This window comes from Myotis brandtii, unplaced genomic scaffold (assembly GCF_000412655.1).
Source record: "Myotis brandtii unplaced genomic scaffold, ASM41265v1 scaffold412, whole genome shotgun sequence".
In the NCBI taxonomy this organism is placed as follows: Eukaryota; Metazoa; Chordata; class Mammalia; order Chiroptera; family Vespertilionidae; genus Myotis; species Myotis brandtii.
In genome coordinates this window covers 556,626-576,637 of record NW_005365832.1, presented here as the reverse complement: position 1 = coordinate 576,637, position 20,012 = coordinate 556,626, and the positions used below count along the sequence as shown (strand labels likewise).

The window sequence follows — 20,012 nt, the reverse complement described above, 5'->3', positions numbered from 1 at the left end:
AAAAAAAAAAAATAATAAAATAAAAAATAAAACATGCTGTTTGTGTAGGGTTATATGGCTATAGAGGGTTTTCCCATATGTTATCTCATTTCTTCCTGGTAACCTTCCTGTGAGGGGCTGGGCCGCAGAGAGCGTGTGCACCCCGGTTGCACTGGGGAATGAGCTGCAGGCGTGGAGCTGGCTTTGCCCAGGATTCTCACTCCTAAAAAAAATAATAAAATAAAAAATAAAACATGCTGTTTGTGTAGGGTTATATGGCTATAGAGGGTTTTCCCATATGTTATCTCATTTCTTCCTGGTAACCTTCCTGTGAGGGGCTGGGCCGCAGAGAGCGTGTGCACCCCGGTTGCACTGGGGAATGAGCTGCAGGCGTGGAGCTGGCTTTGCCCAGGATTCTCACTCCTTGGCCAGGCCCAGCGCCAGCCCAGAGCCCACCCCTGGTCCTCTTGCTCCCCACACTCTGGTGGCCAGGCTGCTGGCAGCCTGTCTGACGCATCAGCTCTGTGTGTCTCCGCCCCTCTGTGCGTGCAGGCCCCCAGTGCTCGCCTGGCCTGCCTTCCTTCCCTGTTTGCAAGCTCATGCTCATAAAGGCGCTTCCTGATGCTTTTCTGGGCCCTTCTCCTCACCTACCTGTGCCCAGCAGAGCTGGTTTCGCTTCCAGCTGTGTCTCCATCACACTTGATAGACCCACTATGCGTGGGGTCTTGCTTGATGTAGGCGAGGCCAATAGGACGCCCTGAGTATCGCCCCTCTTCCTGCTCCTCACCCGCCTTGATCCCATGCCCTTTGGGAAGGCAGTGGGTGTGATCGAGTCTAAAATACTCAGGCTTGTTGGTCACGCGATGGGAAGTGTTCGGGAATGATGCCCAAGGTTTCCCAACGTTGACACGGAAGTGTCCTGTGGGGATGGGTTGTTTGAGGATGGGGTGCCGGGGACATCATCTAATGAGAGGTGGGGGCGGCGGGTTACAGGGGTCCGTTTGCACAAAATCACAGATTTGGTCCTTTTCGTGATGGGGAAGTTAAGGGCCTGTCAAGGACCATTTCAACTGTGGGTGATTTTCATGTCACACCAGTAGCCCCAGGTCAGATGTGACTGTGTCACGGCCTCCACATCGTGTTATAGTTATTTCTTTATGCAACTGTCTCCCCACTAGACTTCCAGGGAGGGAGGCAGGCCTGGGCCCGATCCGTCTTTGCCAGCTGATCGTGTTGGATTCACTCTGGGGAACACATTTTCTAGCCTCCCGCCTCTGCATGCAATCGAATGTATTTAGTCAGAGTTGTGATTCAGACTCTCCTGCCTTTGCAGCCGCCACTGGTCCAGGCCATCTTCAGCGGCGACCCGGAGGAGATCCGCATGCTCATCCACAAGACGGAAGACGTGAATGCTCTGGTAGGCGACGCTGGGCTCCTGCCCGGGCCCCTCACCTTCCCCGTACCGTGGCCTCCTTGGTAGCTGGCGAAAGCTCAGGACTGCTTCTCAGAAATCTGTTTTTAAATCCATAAAGTGAAATGTCTAGGGTTAGAAAGGAAATCAACGACCCTGAAATATAGTTAGCAAAACATAAAAAATCAGATTTGTGATAGAGTAGATGTGCTTCTCTAGCAACACATTTAAGTGGCAAGATGCAGCAGAAGGTCCAGTAGTGACCATAATTCAAGAATAGCGACGAGCATGATGGGCGCTGTGTGAAAGTGCTCTGATGTGGGGTGAACGTACCTGGGGTTTCTGCTGGGGGTCCATCACCGTTACTGCTGATGCCGAGGTTTGCCGCCTACGTTCATCATGGAAGTTCGTGAAGCCCTGTCCGGTGTTGCTCAGTGGTTAAAGTGTTGGCCCTTGCACCAAAAGGTCTCAGGTTTGATTCCTGGTCAGGGGCACATACCTGGGTTGCAGGTTTGATCCCAGATCCTGGTAGTGGCAGGTACAGGAGGCAGCCAATCCATGTGTCTCTCTCACATCTCTCTCTCTCTCTCTCTTTCTCTCTCTTCTCTTCTCTCTCTCTCTCTCTCTCTCTCTCTCTCTCTCTCTCTCCCTCCTCCTCCCCCCTCCTTTCCACTGTCTCTAAAAATCAATGGGAAAATATCCTCGGGTGCATCCAGAGATGTAATATTTTTATATCTGGAATCCATGCTCTACAGCAGGGTCTGACCAACTGTGGTCTGTCACTGGTGTTTGTACAGACTACCGACAAACGATAGCTTTTATTTTTGAAATGGCTGAAAAAATGAAAAGAGTAATGTTTAGTGACGTGAAAATTATACGAAGCCCAGAGTCTATAAATAACGTCTTGTGGGACACAGCCATGCCTGCGTTTGCTCTGCAGCGAAGAGCTGAGTAATTGTGATGGGGACTGTGTGTGGCTCCAGTAGCCAAACTCTGTACAGTCTGGCCCTTTAGAGGGAGTGGTTGCTGACCTCTGCCCTGCAGTGTGCATGAGCCCGGGATCATGGATGAACTAGGCATGCTGTGTGTGCCTGACATCATGTGTCATGTACGTGTGCACCTGTGGGCATTTATATTTTTCTGTGAAAGGGTCAAGACATTGCACCAAATTAGTAAAAGGGTCTATGGTTCCTAAAAGATGAAGAACATTGTATTGGGAAGATCTCAAAGCCAATGAACCTGCGATGAAGCAAGAGTTAGTCAATCATTTACCCTTCAAATCGTTGCCGAGACCTGGGAGGAACAAGCAATGACATGCAATACGTGCTGCTAATTCTCTTAAGGTAACTCTGTTACCTAAGTGCCCGGTCCCTCGGGGAGGGAGCTCTCTCTGAAGTCTCTGGTGTTGAGTAGAAGCAGCAGAAAGAGGGGAGCCCATCTGCCCCGCGAGGGGAGCTCTGCCTAGGGCGTGAACTGTCTGAGAGTGTATCCCTGCCCGATTGATCGATCGATCGATCGATCGGCTGAATGCTTCATTCAGAAGGTGGGCCGTGGGGTGCGGCCTTGCTCTGGCCGTGCATGTTGCTGTGGCTTTTTGAAAGAGCTTCTGGCAGCCTCTCCCCTGACAATAACGGGGCAGTGCTTTGAGGCATTTCTGCAAAGTCAGCATAGACGAGGCCAGGGCCAGAGCGCCCGGGAAGGCAGTCGGGCATCTGCCCAAGACCTGCGGGCGGGACTCGTGTTTCTGAGGGTCAAGGCAAGCTGTGCTCTGACATCACCAGAATCTGCCCGCGTGCTTTGTGGCTGCGGCCCAAGCCCGGGCGAGCCAGAGGCAAGGTTCCTATCTTCCTGATGGTCACGAGCCGGCAGGACTTTTGTTGTCAGACATACCGAGGAGGATCGTCCTGGCCTCTGAATGGCCTCTGTCTCCTTAGGAGAGTGACAGTCGCTGGTTGGTAAAGGTTAGGAGAGCTTCGTTTTAGCTGTAACTTAATTCTACTGGATTAGTCAGATGGGTTAGCTGCTGTAACACACAGACTCTCAAATAGGAGAGAAGGTGGTTTCTCTTATGAACACGTTAGAGAGGTGGCTCTTTTCCAGGTGGGGCTCCAGGTGTCAACCTGTGGCTTCCAATGTCGCCCGAGGGGTTCGGCTCCAGCCCAGCCAGAGGGGAAGAGCATGGAAGCAAAGCCTGGGAGGGCTTTATGGATCAGCTCGGAAGTGGTACAGTCACTTCCACTCCCCTCCCCTCCACCAGAGCTCAGGCACAGCCGCACCTAACTGCACGGGGCGGGGGAGGGGGGTGATGAGCGTAGTCGTGTCCCCAGTTGGAGCAAATGGACTCTGGTGAATAGTTAGCAATCTTGGCCACACCAATCCTGGGTCTTACAGAATTCTAGGGAATTCGAGCGATCACCACTTTTCTGCGCAGTGTGTTCTTTTTTTGTTTATTTTTAACGTATGTTTTTATTGATTTCAAGAGAGAGAAAGGGAGAAGGGGAGAGAGATCGGGTATCAAAGCAGCAACCCAGGTATGTGCCCCGACCGGGAATAGAACCCGCAGCCTTTTTTTGGTGTATGGGACGATGCTCTAACCGACTGAGCCACCTGGCCAGGACGACTGGAAAGATTTTAAAAGGCTTCAACAGACGAGCCAAATTGAGCGCAAGAGAGAAGAACATCTGAATTAAAATCGAATGCAGAGATTCTGCAAACCAAAACTTTAACACAGTCATGGCATGTTGGGGTTTGTGCTTTGACAACATGACATCAACAGACAGTTTTCTGTGCTACATGGGGACGGGGCAGCCGCACTTTGGCGCCTGTCACGGGAGAGTGGTGAGGATGGAGGTGGTGTCCGTGCCATGTGAGGAGTGCTTGGAGGACCGCGTGATGTTTTAAACTTGGAAGGGACAGGAGAGTGTTCCCAGGTAGTTCAAACACTGTCAGGTCCAAGTGGAACTAAACTTAATCATTATGTCACGTGGTTGTAAGCTACAGAAAATAAGATTTCAGCTCAAAATATGAAAAATAACTTAGTAGACAGAGTTGTCTGAAGAAGTAATGAGTTGCCTTGACAAGTAATGAGCTCCCTGGGAGACCACTAGACGGGGTTCTCAAGGTGCTAATAACAGTACATGTGGTCCTACTGTCCTAACTCGTGCCCTTGGCCAGCATCGCTGATGAATCATGACTTTTTTTCTTTGACTCGTAAAGACCAAGGTTTCTCCTAGCCCATCACCAGCCAGAGGGGAAGAGCATGGAGTTGGCCTGTAAATGGAAATGTTTTTTCCATGCCTGGCCTAGGTGATGTTTAAAGTCTGTTACACTCTGAGAGACTACAGTTCCAAGATTTGTAGGTCCCATGTGATAGCCAACCCGTGATGTTACTTGTTTTTTAAAGTATCGCTAACAGATATGAATGCACACACACACGCGTACAACACCATTATCATACCAAGTAAAATGAACAATAATCCCTTAATGTTAGCTAATACCCAGTGTATATTCAACTTTATTTTGTTCGAATAGCCTCAAAAATGTCTTTTTACACTTGGGTTGTCCCCAAGTTACCCCCATCTGTTTTGTCAAGCTGTTAATGTGTATTATATGACCACAGGATTTGGCATTTCGCTCACTCTCCCCAATTCCAGGATGGGAAGGGATGCTATGTGAATACAATAGAATAAATCTTGAGGTGAAAGCTAAGCTTATGTTGGCAAAGAACTTATAGAGGAAAAAAAAACATTAAAACTGCATTTTGGATGCCGGGCATTGATTAGGTGATAGTGGCCTCTGAGGTTCCAAGTGAGAAAAAAGAAGCCATATCAACATTGTCTGATGAGGGCACTCTAAAAAACACAACACAAATTACCCCAGTGAGCTCACAATCTGTTCCTGTGTGTCTGTGTCTCAAAATGGTCAGACCGTAAGTCTAGTCAGTATCCATCTCCACACAGTCACACATTTTTTTTCTTGCGATGAGAACTTTCAAATATGTAATACAGTATTATTAACTCTAGTCGCCATGCTGTATATTACATCCTCATGACTTATTTATAACTAGAAATGTGCACTATTTCTTTTAAAAATAGAGTATTTTATTTTTTCCGTCACCATTTATCGCCTCTGTGCCCTCTTCCATCTCCCCCCCTCCCCCGATCACCACACTGCTGCTCATGCCCCTGAGTTCTGTCTTTTTTTTTTCTTTTTTTGCTTAATCCCTCCTACCGAGTAAAAATGGAATATATTTGTTTGATCCACCCAGAAGGGTGCAGTATGACTTTTCCAAAAGAACTTGGGGTGATACATTTAATATCTTCTCTGAATTTTTCGCAGCTTCATTCTGCCACGTCAACTCCCCGAACCTTAGAAATACAAACTCCATAGCACAGCCTTGGAACCCTCCAGCGGTTTTGTGTATTTCCCCTCACCTGTGTGTATTTTACTTTTTTTTTTTCCTTTTTCTTTTTCAATAAAGTATTTGGTAGGGGAATAAAGACCAGGATGTTTTGTGAGCTTAGGGACCTGGCGCCTCTACACTAGACGGACATGCGGAGGCCACTCACCAAAGGAAAAACGTAAATGTTTCAAAACATATAAGACAAGGTGCTCAGTCTCAACCTCATCTGAAATGGAATGTTCATATCAGACAGCCACACAGTATCATTCTTTACCTGTCAGGTCAGCAAAGATGAGAATAAAATCTCCAGGAGGGTGTAAATGAAGGGGTACTCTGGTCCCTTTCTGGGGCGAGTGTAATTTGGACTCCCCTCTGGAGGGCGGTTTGGCAGACTCTATCAACATTCAGCTGTGTCCACCCTTTAACACAGCAACGTGACTCTCGGGAATTTCCCTAAGGGAAATCATCAGACATCTGTATCTATATCTACATGTATATCTACATGTATATCTATATCTATATCTATATCATCTATATCTATATCTCTACTAGTACTATATCTATATCTATATCTATACCTATATCATCTATATTTATATCTATTTATATCTATATATTTGTATCTATATCATCTATATCTATACCTATGCCTAGTATTTGTTGGGATGTGGTTCCTGATAACATGTGTGTTCCCTCCAGCTCCCAGAGGTCCTGTCTTTCAAGGTCAGTGCGTCACATTGACTTATACCTCGTGTCCTCACTGCTTTGTGTAGATGCCTTTCCCCATAGTTAACACACATGTGCTCCTCCTCTTCTGCCCCCTCCTCTTCTGCCTCCTCCCTTCCAAAGCAGAACATCGTGTCGGACAAGACATGTATTGGATTTGGGAAGCCAGGATAGGTAGATAAATACAGGTGGATAATGAAGCGAGCAGGCATAGCCGGATGGCGAGGCAGCATTGCCCGTTCCCGGCTGTTTCTCAGGGCCCCCAGGCTGCAGGACCCCTAAGGAAAGCGCATCTGCAGCCACAGGCTCGAGAGATTCCATCGGGAGAAATCCCGAGCCATCTGATGTCTTTCCTCCTGATCTGTCAGGAATGGATGGTAGTGGACTTCAAAAAAATCCTCTGATTTTATCATGAAAAATTTTAAACAGAATAACTGTGAGCCTGCCGCGGAGATGGAACACGTGTTAACACTTTGCCATATTTACTTAAAAACACACACAAAAGAAAATGTTATAGATGTAGAGCTTTGCCCCAGTATAAACACATGGCCCTTGTGTCACTCATGTCTTTGCATGAATACCACCTCATCAGGGACGCCTTCCCTGATGTTCCATGTGAAACAGCCCTGCATTGACTTCTAACCTTCTCCTGCTGGCACTCCTCAGCACCCAACGTGCAGTGTGTGTGTGTCTCTGTCTGCCTCCCTCCACCAGCGCGTCAGCTGGTGAGACAGGACGTGGCTTGTTCCCACCGCATCACCCCCGTCCCCAGTGGCGCTGGACAAACTGGGGACAAGGGACAGAGCTGAAGCCATAGGCTTTCTGGCCCGTCACCTCCCCCAGAGGGAACCCCCCAGAGGGAACCACTGTGTGAGGTGTTAAATACCCCTCACCCTTGTCTTTAAATACTCTCATTTTATTTGTTAAAAATATATTTTTATTGATTTCAGAGAGGGAGTTAGAGGGAGAGAAAGATAGAAACAGCAATGATGGGCTGCCTCCTCACTGGGGATCGAGCCCACAACTTGGGCATATGCCCTGACTGGGAATCAAACTGTGACCTCCTGGTTCATAGGTCAACACTCGACCGCTGAGCCATGCTGGCCAGGCTAAATACTCTAATTTTATTTATACCCTAAAATTTATATGTGTGCATTGTGAACTTACATACCAGAATAATAGATGGTGTTGTGTGTCTTTAAAAACATCACATAAGCCCTAACCGGTTTGGCTGAGTGGATAGAGCGTCGGCCTGCGGACTGAAGGGTCCTGGGTTCGATTCCGGTCAAGGGCATGTACCTTGGTTGGGGGCACGTCCCCAGTAGGGGGTGTGCAGGAGGCAGCTGATCAATGTTTCTCTCTTGTCGATGTTTCTAACTCTCTATCCCTCTCCTTTCCTCTCTGTAAAAAAATCAATAAAATATATTTAAAAAAACAAAACAAAACATCACATAAGTAAACTGTTTGTGTCCTCGTTAACTTGCTTTTACTCACTCAGCATTATGGGTTTGCGACTTACCTGTGTGGATACATGAACATTGACTTCACATAGTTCATATTCCTACAGTATTCCTCTAGGCGCTGATCACAGTGGGTCTGTTTTCCGTCAGAGGCTTATAATAACGGCTGCAACACCTTCCTTTCCATGGGCTCTCTGAGTCTGACCTACGGCAACAGTGGCACCGATCCTAGAAATGGGTTAGGAAAGTGGTGAAGATGGTAAATTGTATGTTAGCTGTGCTTTTCCAGAATTAAAAAATTAAAAAGCTGATCCAATTGTAGACTTTGAATAAAGTAAGTTAGATTGGGAACAAAATCAGAACGTTGAGTAAGGATTGCATTGTCTGTAAAAATAAACTCATGGTAAATGATATTTTTAGAGAGTGAATTTCACTCAACACCATTGAATACATTTATTTATAAAATTCTTGTTTTTTCAAGGAATTGTGATTTTGTTCTTGGTACCTTAGAAAATAGAATTCCCTCAGAGAAGACATACAGGTGGCCAACAGGTACAGGAAAAGGGGCCTAACATCCCAGATCACCAGGGAAACACATCAAAACCACTGTGCGATATCACCGCACACCTGGTGGGACGGCTCTCATCTAAAAGACAGGAGATAACAAGTGTGGGTGCAGATGTGGAGAAAAGGGAACCCTTTGCACTGTTTATGGGAATGTAAATCGGTGCAGTCACTATGGAAAACAGTATGGAACTTCCTCAAAAAATAAAAATAGGACTACCCCATGATTCAGCAATTCCCCTTGTGAGTATTTATCTGAAGAAAGCAAAGACACTAACTCCGAAAGATGGCAGCACCCAGGCTCATGATAGCATTTCACAGCAGCCGAGTGTGACAAGCCAGGGGTCCCGGGGGTATGACGGGTGAAGGGAATGTGCTACGTGCATACAGTGGGATGTTCTCCAGCCTTAAAGAAGGAAACCCTGCTGCTTGTGACAATATGGATGGACCTAGAGTATATCATGCTAAGGAACGTAAGTCAGAGAAAGACAATTCCACACGCTATCATATATGTGGAATCCAAATTAAAAGGTAGATACGTGAGGTGTTAGCTCAGTGGGGGAATCTTTTCACAATGTATACATATATCAAATCATGTTGTATACTTTAAGTGTCTTACCATTTTATTTGTCAATTATACCTTAATAAAACTGGGGGGGGTAATAGAATTCCCTCAGAGATAAATCATATTCCAGTATACAGGTCATTCATATCATAAAACCTTTAATGCCATTTCTCTTAAAGAGGAAAACTGGACAACAAATACGTTGCATTGACCTAAAGTAATATTCAGAATTCTTGGCTTTTGGCAAGATTTTAAATGTCAGAGAAGTCTGATTTTATTATGACAATTTGACTTCAGGCAGGTACAGAATGCAAATTCTGAGCTTCCTATTAAAAGAATACTTGTTAGAGGACAAAGTTTTATTTATACATCATTTTGTAGATTTTGTAGATATAATTTAAAAAGTTAAGGAAGGTTTTACCACCCATAATATTTTTTAAAAAAAATATGTTTTTATTGATTTTAGAGAGAGGGGAAGGGAGAGGGATAGAGATAGAAACATCGATGAGAGAGACACATCGATTGGCTGTCTCCTGCACGCCACACACTGAGGATCGAGCCCGCAACCAAGGCATGTGCCCTGACCAGGAATCGATCTGGACCTCTTGATTCATGGGTCGACGCTCAACCATTGAGCCATACCGGCTGGGCTTACCACCCATAATTTTGAAGAATGTCTCAATAGTCCTTGGCTAAATGTGAAACTGTTCTGGAAAGATCCCATGATTGACCCTGTTTTGCATTTTGCTCATGTAAATCCATCGGGGCTGTACAATGAACATCTTGTTTCTAGTGACACAGTCAGACTTTAGTTAGCTGTTTAGCAATTTCAAAACAGGTCGTGTTACGCATGTCCTAACTTTAATTGGTGTATTTCCTCAAGCCCTATTAAACTTGAATATTGAAAGACCATATTTAAAACACATGTGGCAGTTAAATGAACTATCGAACCACTGCTGTTTCACTTCTTCTATTCAATCAACAGACACATATTGAGCTTCTACTGAGTTTCTGGCACTGGGCCAAGGGCTGGGGCGATACGCTGAATAGGACAGGGTCCCTGACTTCCTGAATCATTGATCAGGTGGCTGAGACAGATATCTAATCACATCATCAAAGGAAATGGTCAGTGCTACAACAGAAATGTCAGTCCTTGCACACTCCTGGAGTGGCCAGGACCCTTAAAGCAACAGTGTCAGGAAGTGCATGGGTGGGTGTGGGGTGGGGATGGTGGGAGGGTTTAAGCCAAACCACTGTCCTTATCCCCTCCTTCTCCAAGCCTCTACTACCACCACTGTTGTTACTAATGGTAGAGTTAATAATTGGGCAATTGATGTTTTCTTAATCTTATATAAAACATGACTAAAAAGATCTTTAGAAACTTTTAATTTTATTGAAACTTTTAATTTTATAAACTTTTATCTTTTTAGAACAGTTTTAGGTTCCCAGCAAAACTAAGAGGAAGAGACTTCCCATATACTCCCTGCAGCCCACAGGCATAGCCTCACCATTGTCCACATACCCCCTCAAAGTGGTACGTACATTTGTTACAGTCCATGATCCTATCCTGACTCATGATTTTTAAAAAATACATTTTTATTGATTTCAGAGAGGAAGGGAGAGGGAGAGAGAGAAACATCAATGATGAGAGAGAACCATTGACTGCTGCCTCTTGCACGTAACCACACTGGGGATCAAGCCCGCAACCCAGGCATGTGCCCTTGACTGGTACTGAACCTGGGACCCTTCAGTCCGCAGGCTGACGCTCTATCGACTGCGAGGGCCTGACTCATCATTTTGATCCAGAATTCATAGTTTATATAAGGATTAACTCTTGGTGTTGTACATTCTTTGGGTTTTGACAAAAGTACAATGACATGTATCCATCATTATAGTATCAAACAGAACAGTCTCACTGCCCTGAAAACCCTCTGTGCTCACCTATTCGTCTCTCCCTCTCCCGTGTCATTGACTTTGACATGTAACTAAGTAAGAACAGCTAGACCGCCACACCAAAGCCGGCCCACTCGCACGCTGAGCCACCGCTGACTGCGCTCTCTCCTTTGGTCCTGTGTGCGAGCTCCGGTGTTTAGCACAAATGCCCAAAGAGTACGTCAGGGTCCGTGGCATTAAATTCTTCAGTTTCAAAACCAATGAATGTGGCGGATGTGCTCACGACCAACTTGTAGATCACCGCCCTCCCTCTCCCATCACGCTTGACCACCTCATCATCACAGAGGGGCTGGAGGCCCCGAACAGAACCGCTCTGTACCCCGAGGGCTGGGGGTCGTCTATGCTGCAGATGGCAGATTACAGTACAAACAGACCTATTCGCTCTTATTAAAAAAATACTTTAGAGAGGAAGAGAGAGGGAGAGAGAGGTAGAAACATCAAAGATGAGAGAAAATCACTGATGGGCTGCCTCCTGCACGCCCCCTACTGGGGATTGATCAAGCCCACAACCTGGGCATGTGCCCTGACCGAGAATCGAACTGTGACCTCCTGGTTCATGGGTCGATGCTCAGCCACTGAGCCACACTAGCTGGGCTGTTTTTAGAGAAGCAGATGTTTTCTGTGTTCACTTGAGCTTGTAAAATTTCATTAGGAGGCGGATCCTTAGCCCTGATCAAGTAAACGCTGGCTGGGTGTCATGGGCATTTTAACGTCCCGTTTCCAAGCTGGCTCAGCCTTCTCCGGGTTGCTGGGTCAGCCAGGCCCAGAGAGTTTTCAGTCACCTGCGCAGTGTTGACTCCTCCCCTCGTTCGCCTGGGGGAGAAAACCAGGCTCTCCAGCCCCAGGCACGAAGCAGGTCTGGGGTGCTCCTTAGAGGACGGTTCTCTCGCACCCGAGGCAGGGATCTCATTGCTGCTTCCGAACAGGACAGGAGACTACACCCGCTTCTCTCTCCAGTTCCACCTGGACTTGCTGCCATGTTCTCTCCTTCCAGGTCTGCCCTGATCAACACTTCTAGGGTTGACAAAGACCAGAGTTCTTTTTACGGACATTAACACATTACAGTGTGCCTACTGTGAAGCTTTTATCTTCAAATCTAGGCAAGAGCCAAGGAGATGAAGATGCACGAAGCTCACAGCAGCGACCACCAGGGACTTGGACGCAGTGGAGGGGGATGGTGCTAGAAAGGTTTTCTCCGGGAAGGCCTACGCTAGGACATTTTCCAAAGTGTGTTTCTCAGAGTCCAGAACAAGTCTGGCAGGAGTTTAGGAGAGGAACGAAGAGGTTTTGTGGCTAACTAAAATTGGGAAGTAGTTCTGCCAATTTCCCTGTGTTTTAATGATCTACAATGCATATCGCCATATTCATGGTTCTGAGAATTCCTGCCTTAAGAAAATGGGTTCAACGTCTTTGAACACAGTGTCTTCCAAAGCCATTTGGCTTTGAGTGCCGATCTTTTTTAAAATTTATGTTAACCTAATACCTAGTACTGTCCCTCAACACCAGCGGAATGCGCTCACACATTGGGACACTGTTGTAGAACGAGAGTCTCTAGAATAGTCTGTGGCAGTCGTTCTTGAATCTGCATGTGCATCCCCTCCTGGAGGTGGTCACAGGACAAGTTGCTGGGCCTCACCCCCAGTTCCTGTTTTGGGAGGTGGGGCCTGAGAACATGCGTTTCTCCATGTCCCAGGCGCCGCTGCTGCAGGCTGGGGACCACACTTGGAGAACTACTAGCCATGGTCAAACTGGAAGGAAATGGAAGTTCAGGGAGTCGGGATGGGGGAGGAGTGGAGTGACAGGTGTGTAACAGCGGTGGGCACAGGCCTGGGCTTTGCCTGCAGGAGCTTCCAGTGTCATGAAAAGACGGCCATTAGGCAGGTGAAGGGGATGGGTCAGTAGGCGCATGTGCGCGGAGAAGACGCTGTGAAGGACAGTGTGCTGTGATCCGGAACCAAAGGTGCTGGGAAGGAGCCGTCTGGGCTGTGGCCACAGTGACGCTGAGACTGGCCATGAGAAACGGGGGCCATAAGAAGATGAGGTTCATGTTTCAGTCCAGATAGACATGCACAAAAGGCCCTGAGGGGTTGGGGAGAGAGTGACAAGCGGCAGGAATTGAAAGCAGGCTGGTGTGGCTGGAGGCCAGTGAGTGAGAGAGAGAAAGTGGAGGAAAAGGAGGCTGGAGGGGAGGTGAGGAGGGGCCGGGCCATCAGGGCTGAGTGAGGAGTTCAGGTTCAACCTAAATGTAAATGGTTCTGGTGAAGGGGGTGGAAGGAGGAGCCTGGAGTGGGTGGCAGCTGTGGTCCGGCTGCTGTGCCCTCAGGAGCTCTAGGGCCAGTGGTCGGCAAACTCGTTAGTCAACAGAGCCAAATATCAACAGTACAACGATTGAAATTTCTTTTGAGAGCCAAATTTTTTAAACTTAAACTATATAGGTAGGTACATTGTTATTAACTTAATTAGGGTACTCCTAAGGCTTAGGAAGAGCCACACTCAAGGGGCCAAAGAGCTGCATGTGGCTCGCGAGCCGCAGTTTGCCGACCACGGCTCTAGGGGCTTCACTCACTGTAGCCCCGGGAGGGGGGACACGTGATTGCTCCCAGCTACTTCATGGAGGGGCTTACACAGGATTCGATGCGGGATTCAACGTGAGGGGCAAGGAAGAGGGAGGTGCCACGCATGACTCCTGGGCTCCTGGCTTGAGCAGTAGAGATGGGGGAGAGATGTGGGGAGAGGAGGCAGAGAGACAGTTCATTCCTGAGAGAGGGGACAGAAGTGAAGAGTGACTTTTCCAAGGACAGTGAAGTCCCCATAGTCCCCAGGATCCTGTGTGTAGAGTCTCTGGCTGTTGCTGGTTCACAAGAGATGGTGTTGGGGTTTAGCAAATGCCTCTATTCGAGCGTTGCCCTGTAGATCGGATATTAGTGACTGCCTGCTTGCCCTGGATTGGAAAACAAGTAAGGCCGTTTACCACCAAACATAATGTTGTCTTTCTCTAATAACTCAGAGAGCATGTCGGGACCTCACAGGACAGTTCCTATTGCCGAGTAACACCCCACCCCACAGCGCAGTGGCACACAGCAGCCATTGTGTGATGCTGGTGGGTTTTGTCGGTTAGGAATTCAGACGGGCAGAGCGGGATAGCTTTTCTCTGTTCCATGATGTTGGGGCTCAGCTGGGGGACTCGTCAGCAGGGGGATTGACAGATGGGGGCTGGAGTCGTCTGGAGATGTCTTCGCTCACGTGTCTGTGGTCAGTGCTGGCCGTTGGCCTGAGCACCTGCACAAGCCCTCCTGCCCCCCCCCCCACGTGCCCGTGGCCTGGGGTCCCCACAGAGGCCCTGCCCAGCAGCTGAACTTCTGACATGACAGGTCAGGGCTCCAAAGATGAGTCATCATTGCAAAGATCTTGACTCCTAAATTACACGGGGCAGGTAGCTAGACTCATGCCCTGCTCAAGGCGTGCTGGATAAGAGATGGCCGAGCTCAGCACGCGGCCTCAGGGTGATTTGACTTCAGGGAGGAAGAGCCTTGTAAAGGGAAAGGGCTGGCTGTTTTGCATTAAACCTGATGACAAGGATGTTCTCCTTTTGACCGTGAGCCAGTCGTGTGTAAACAAGTATTTTTCTAGTCTCTTCTGCTTGCCCAGCCCTGAGAAGTGAAGCAACTGGGCGTCGTTCACTGGATGATATAGGGATGTTCATAAACTAGAACAGATAAGACAGGTTTGGATTATTTAAAAAAAAACGTTACCTGGACACAGTTTCCCCAAGGCCTCTGCTCTTAGATCCGTTTCGGTGGCTTCACCATGAAGTCACAATGTACAGCGCTTCCTTTCAGAGTGGAAAATATTCTTTTTGTTTTTGTCTATTAAACTTATCGGGGTGACATTGGTAACAAGGTTATGTAGGTTTCAAGTGTACATTTCTATGACTCGTGATCTTCCTATTGCATTGTGTGCCCACCACCCAAAGTCAAGTCGTCTTCCGTCACCATGTATTGGACCCCCTTTACCCTAACTGCCCTCCCCACCCCCTGTTTGCCTCGCATCCCTCTCCCGGGCCCATGGTAAAAATCATTATAAAGCCCTTCTGTGCACTTCATAAAGTGAGTCAGATCATTTGCATGATCACTGTGCTGTTTGAAGTGTGTTTTGTAAAGTAAGTTCAACTTTCGATGCTGCCGCGTGTAGATGCCCATAGTCACCATGAAACATTTCTCCCCCTGGGTAACGGGTCCTGATGCTGTCTGTACATGGCAGCACCTTCTCATGGGTAACGCTTCACATTGTGTTTTTTTGGGGGGCGCTCACGGGAACACGCCAGCAAGTGGCTAATCTGCCCATTGCTGTTTAGACACAGAACTGCATTTTCGGAGCTCCTGTCATGTTCTTACCCTTGGCCTCCTGGTTCCCAGTCTCTGCCACCCACAGGAAATGAGAAGCATGGTGTGACCTCGTCACTGTGGTCCGTGCTCACTCCACCTGCCGGTCACCCCAGTAATTACAGGGGTCCAGGCAGCAATTAGATGGATGAAAGGCTTGTCTGGCCAGCTCCTCTGTCAGGTACACCTCCCACATGCTGAGCAGAGTGATTTCTTTCCTCTGGCCCCGTGCGTCTCAGTCACAGGCCCAGCGAGAGAGCGTGTTTCTCTCGCCTTTGGACATGTTGTCCCTCCTCCTGTGTGGATGGTGCCATCTGATTGCCCTGGAATTTAGATGAGACTGGGTGGGGACACCTTAGCCTTTTCCATCTCCGTCTCCACCCATTTCTCTCCATATATATATTAGAAACAAGGTTTCATATATATATATATATACACACACACATACATACATATATACATATACATATATACACACACACACATACATACTAGTATATATATGTATATGTGTGTGTATATATATATGATTTTTTTTCCCATTGACTTTAGAGAGGAAGAAAGAGGAAGAGAGAGATAGAAACATCAATGATAAGAGAGAATCACTGATTGGCTGCCTCATGCACACACCACACTGGGATCAAGCCTGCAACCCAGGCATATGCCTTGACTGGAATCAAACCATGTCCTCCTGGTTCACAGCTCAATGCTCAGCCACTGAGCCATGCAGGCCGGCTCCTCTCCCTATCTTTACCAACCATCAAGAATGAGCTGTGAGGGAAAGAGTGAAAACACGGATTACATGGTACTGGGCAATATTTGTTGAGTGCTAACCATATACTAGGCTTTATTAGCATCATTTCATTTCGTCTCACAAATCCCCAGGAGGTAGGTGTCATTATTGTTCCCATTTTACAGACAAAGACATGGAGGCTTCTCGGAGGGTCCAGGACCTTGCCCGAGGTCAATATGGCTTTAGGTGGAAGGACTGGGGTTTGGACCTGGTCCTCCGTCTCCAGGGCCCACTGGGTTGCGCTGCCAGGGTCAAGGGGCTAAAATCCAAGGCAGAATCAGCTAAGTGCAAAGCCCAGGGACCACAGAGGGAGGGGCCCCTTTGGAGAGTGGTTGCCGGGAGGGCCTGTGGGAGGTCGAGGGCTGGGCCTTCTAAAGTAAGACATCTTAGGGTGGAGAAATGGAGCAGGCAGCTCTGATGAGCAGGCAGGCCTGGTGCCTGGTGCCAGGAAGAGCAGTGTCCTGTGGCTGGGAGGGGTCCCTTGGCAGGGGGCAGGGTTGACAGGTATGGAGGCTTAGAGGGGAGCTGCAGGAAAGGGAGTAGTGCGAGGTGCAAGGATCCTATTTCAGGAAGATCCCCAAACCCCCCCTCCCCCAACCCCCCAGAGAATTTTTTTTTTTTAGAAAGTGGACTGCGATCTCCCAGTCAGGGGAGGGGATTCAATACCACAGATGCTCAGCATAGAGGCAGGGCCTGCCTTTCTTTCTTCCACTAAAAAGACTGCCCTGGGGTGGGGGTGGGGGTGCTCTCCTGAGAGCTGCTCTTCAGCTGGTCTAGTGCCTGAGCTGCCTGGCCCCACCGTGTGGCCTGGAGAGCGAGGGAAAGGCGTCCTGGGCCAGGCTTCCTGGGAACTCCAGGAACACAGCAGCTGCGCCCCCCTCCTCCCTCTCCCACCCTCTCCTCCTCACGCCCTTGACCTTGTGCTGCAGAGAGGGGTCCTGCTGCCCAGACCCAGCGGGTGGCTTCTGAGGCCAGCCCTCCAGTGGCCTGAGGTGTGCAGAAAGTCCTCACGCAGCCAGGTTGGAAATCAAGTCCTTTCTTACCCCCTGAATTAAAATTTCCCCAGGAACTCTTGGTCCTTGCCAAGTGACATGGCTGATTGGGATGTGGGTCCTTCAGTACTTTTTTTAACCAGTTAACTGCCAGGATATTTTGAATGTAATTAATAAAGGTCTACCACGTGCGTCTATAGACGCGTATGGAGTACAAATGGTTAAAAAAAGATACGTTTTTATTGATTTTAGAGAGAGGAAGGGAGATGGAGAGAGAGAGAGAGAGAGAGAGAGAGAGAGAGAGAGAGGAGAGAGAGAGAAGCATCAATGATGAGAGACACTTGCGCATTCGTAACCTCTTAGACAGCCAGTTCTCCGTCTCACCACAGAAACCTGCAGGCCAGCCTCACACAGGCCATTTTTCATTGGGGTGTAGGTTTTGATAGAATCTAAGATTAAATCCAGACATTACTCCTTTAGATTCCTCCAAGACACATATTGAGCACCTACTGTACGCCAGGCGTGGTGCTAGGTTGATACCGAGATCAGTCGGATTATCTCTACTCTGAGCCCACAGCCTGGCTAGCGAGAGGCAGGGAGAGCAAGGGCAGATGGTCAGCGGTGACGGTGCCACGACCGGAGACCCACCCGGAGGACGAAGCGTGCCAGGCCCAACCCGGAGTCTGGGAGAGGCTTCGGCTGCCTGTGGGTTGAGGTAGCAGAAGGCATGGCCCTGCCCCCAGGGTTGACTGCTTCTTGCAGGAGAGGAGGCAGCAAAGCACTGCTACTGGCCAGCTGTGAGGAGGCACTTCAGTCCTTGTCCTGGCGAATACCATTTCTTACCGGGAAAGTTTTTCCAGAAACTGTTCTGAGTCTTATTTTGTCAGATCACCAAGAGGAACCGAAAACAATCAGGATAAGCCACAAAGATGTCCATAGTTATAATCATAATACTAGGTGACTGATATTTGTTGGATGTCTAGTTTGATCCTATTTTATTTTACAGAAAAGGAAAATGAGTGTCAGGGAGGCTGAGTTATTTGCCCAAAGTCACACAGTGACAGGGGAGGGATTCAAAGTCAGGCCATTCTGACTCCAGAGTCTGCGTTCTCTTGACCATTGGAGGATGCTTCTAATGCCAGTGTGTGTGTGTGTGTGTGTGTGTGTGTGTGTGTGTGTGTGTGTCCCTGCCCTGCAGGTCACTTGACAGGAAAGATCAGAGTAGGACCCAAGGCCTTCAGAGTGCTGTGAGGAGGGTGGACGCAGGTTCTTGCTTGGAGAGGAATTTGTACTGATAAGGAAGGCCCGGGCACTGCTGTGAGCGGACACAGAGCATGTGGAACCAGGAAGCCCAGAGGCACCCAGTGTTGGCGCGTGGCTTTGGGCAAGTTATGATGAGTCATTAGCTCTCGGAGTCAGCCTTGATTCCTTTCCCGTAAAACTGGGTTAACAGAACCTCCGTGGTCTTCTCCCTGGGTTTTCTTAAGACTGAATGATGCGCCCTAGCCGGTTTGGGTCAGTGGATAGAGTGTCACCCTGCAGACTAAAGGGTCCCAGGTTAATTCCAGTCGAGGGCACATGCCTGGGTTGCGGGCTTGATCCCCAGTGGGGGCCTTGTAGGAGGCAGCCGATCAATGATTTTCTCTCATCATCCATGTTTCTCTCTCTCTCTCGCTCTCCCTTTCTCTCTGACATTACTGGTAATAATAATAATAGACTGGGTGATGCATTGTGTAGGGCAGCGCGTCGGCAGCTCTGTGGAGCATTACACAAGGTACAGTTTTCTCACGTGCGGTCACAAGCAACATGTTTTGTCCTCTGCAAGGAAACACATTCACATATCAATTTTTAATTTTTATTCACATATCAATTATTTAAAACCTACTGCAAGAAAATTAAGGCTTTGGACAGGAAATAATGTCCAGTGCTTTACTATTTATATGTAATATTTAAAACTAGCTTTTATTAAAGATCTGTGTTTGTTTTTTTTAAATAGGAAATTGGTTTCTTATATACAAAGGAATTTTGTTTTCTTATTTCTAAACTGCATTATATCTACAAGACTTGAAATACAGGCCAAGAAAGAAGAGGGTGAAGAACACCCATAAAATTACTCACCCAGAGGATAATCATTGTTAACATGTTGATGCATTGAGCTGATCTGATATATTAGGTCCAAATAACTGCACTGGTGATTTTTATTGTCTGTATTGCATATACACTCTGTTTCTAAGATATCTACCCAGAGGCTGAAAAAGAACTTGGTAAAGAGATACTAATCCTGTCAGCTAAGATGATGTTCGGTGGAGCACAGAAATTGTTATTATAAGCTTTTGCTTTTAATTCCCCTCAGCCCTCCCCCCGTCCCCATAAAAGAGAGAGCGAGAAACAGACCCGGTAACTAAGAGGTATTGCTGTGCTCAGAGTAACTGTCTCCTTTCATGCCACACTTTCTTTGTCTGTTTGGCATTTTCTAACACTGTGTCTCTTTGCTGACTGGTGTGATTAATCTAATATCAGTCTACCCTAGTGCACAGCCCACTGGGGGCAAGAGGGCAGGATTCGTTGAAGCTCCGTGAAGGCCTGGACTTGTCTCTTGATGCCCCAGTGTCTTTGGACCTAGCACAGTGTCTGGCACATAGTAGGCCCAGTAAATATTCTGTCATTTGTATGAATGAGCAGTTCCACCACTGCCATTAACACCATGTGACTTTGTGCCAATTAGTTAAACTCTCTGGATGTCTCTAATACCCTTCCAGTTCAAATATTTTATAATTCCAGCTTC

General features: G+C 47.8%; 1 protein-coding gene across 1 annotated transcript in view; it reads left to right on the top strand.

Annotated features, from left to right (window-relative positions):
- Positions 1-1,252: 1,252 nt before the first annotated feature.
- Positions 1,253-20,012, top strand: part of ANKRD44 (ankyrin repeat domain 44) — a 147,432-nt gene continuing 128,672 nt past the window's right edge. Inside the window, exon 1 of the mRNA XM_014545560.1 lies at positions 1,253-1,396. Coding sequence (XP_014401046.1) covers positions 1,268-1,396 — 129 coding nt within the window. The 5' untranslated portion in view covers positions 1,253-1,267. The remainder of the gene's footprint in view (positions 1,397-20,012) is intronic.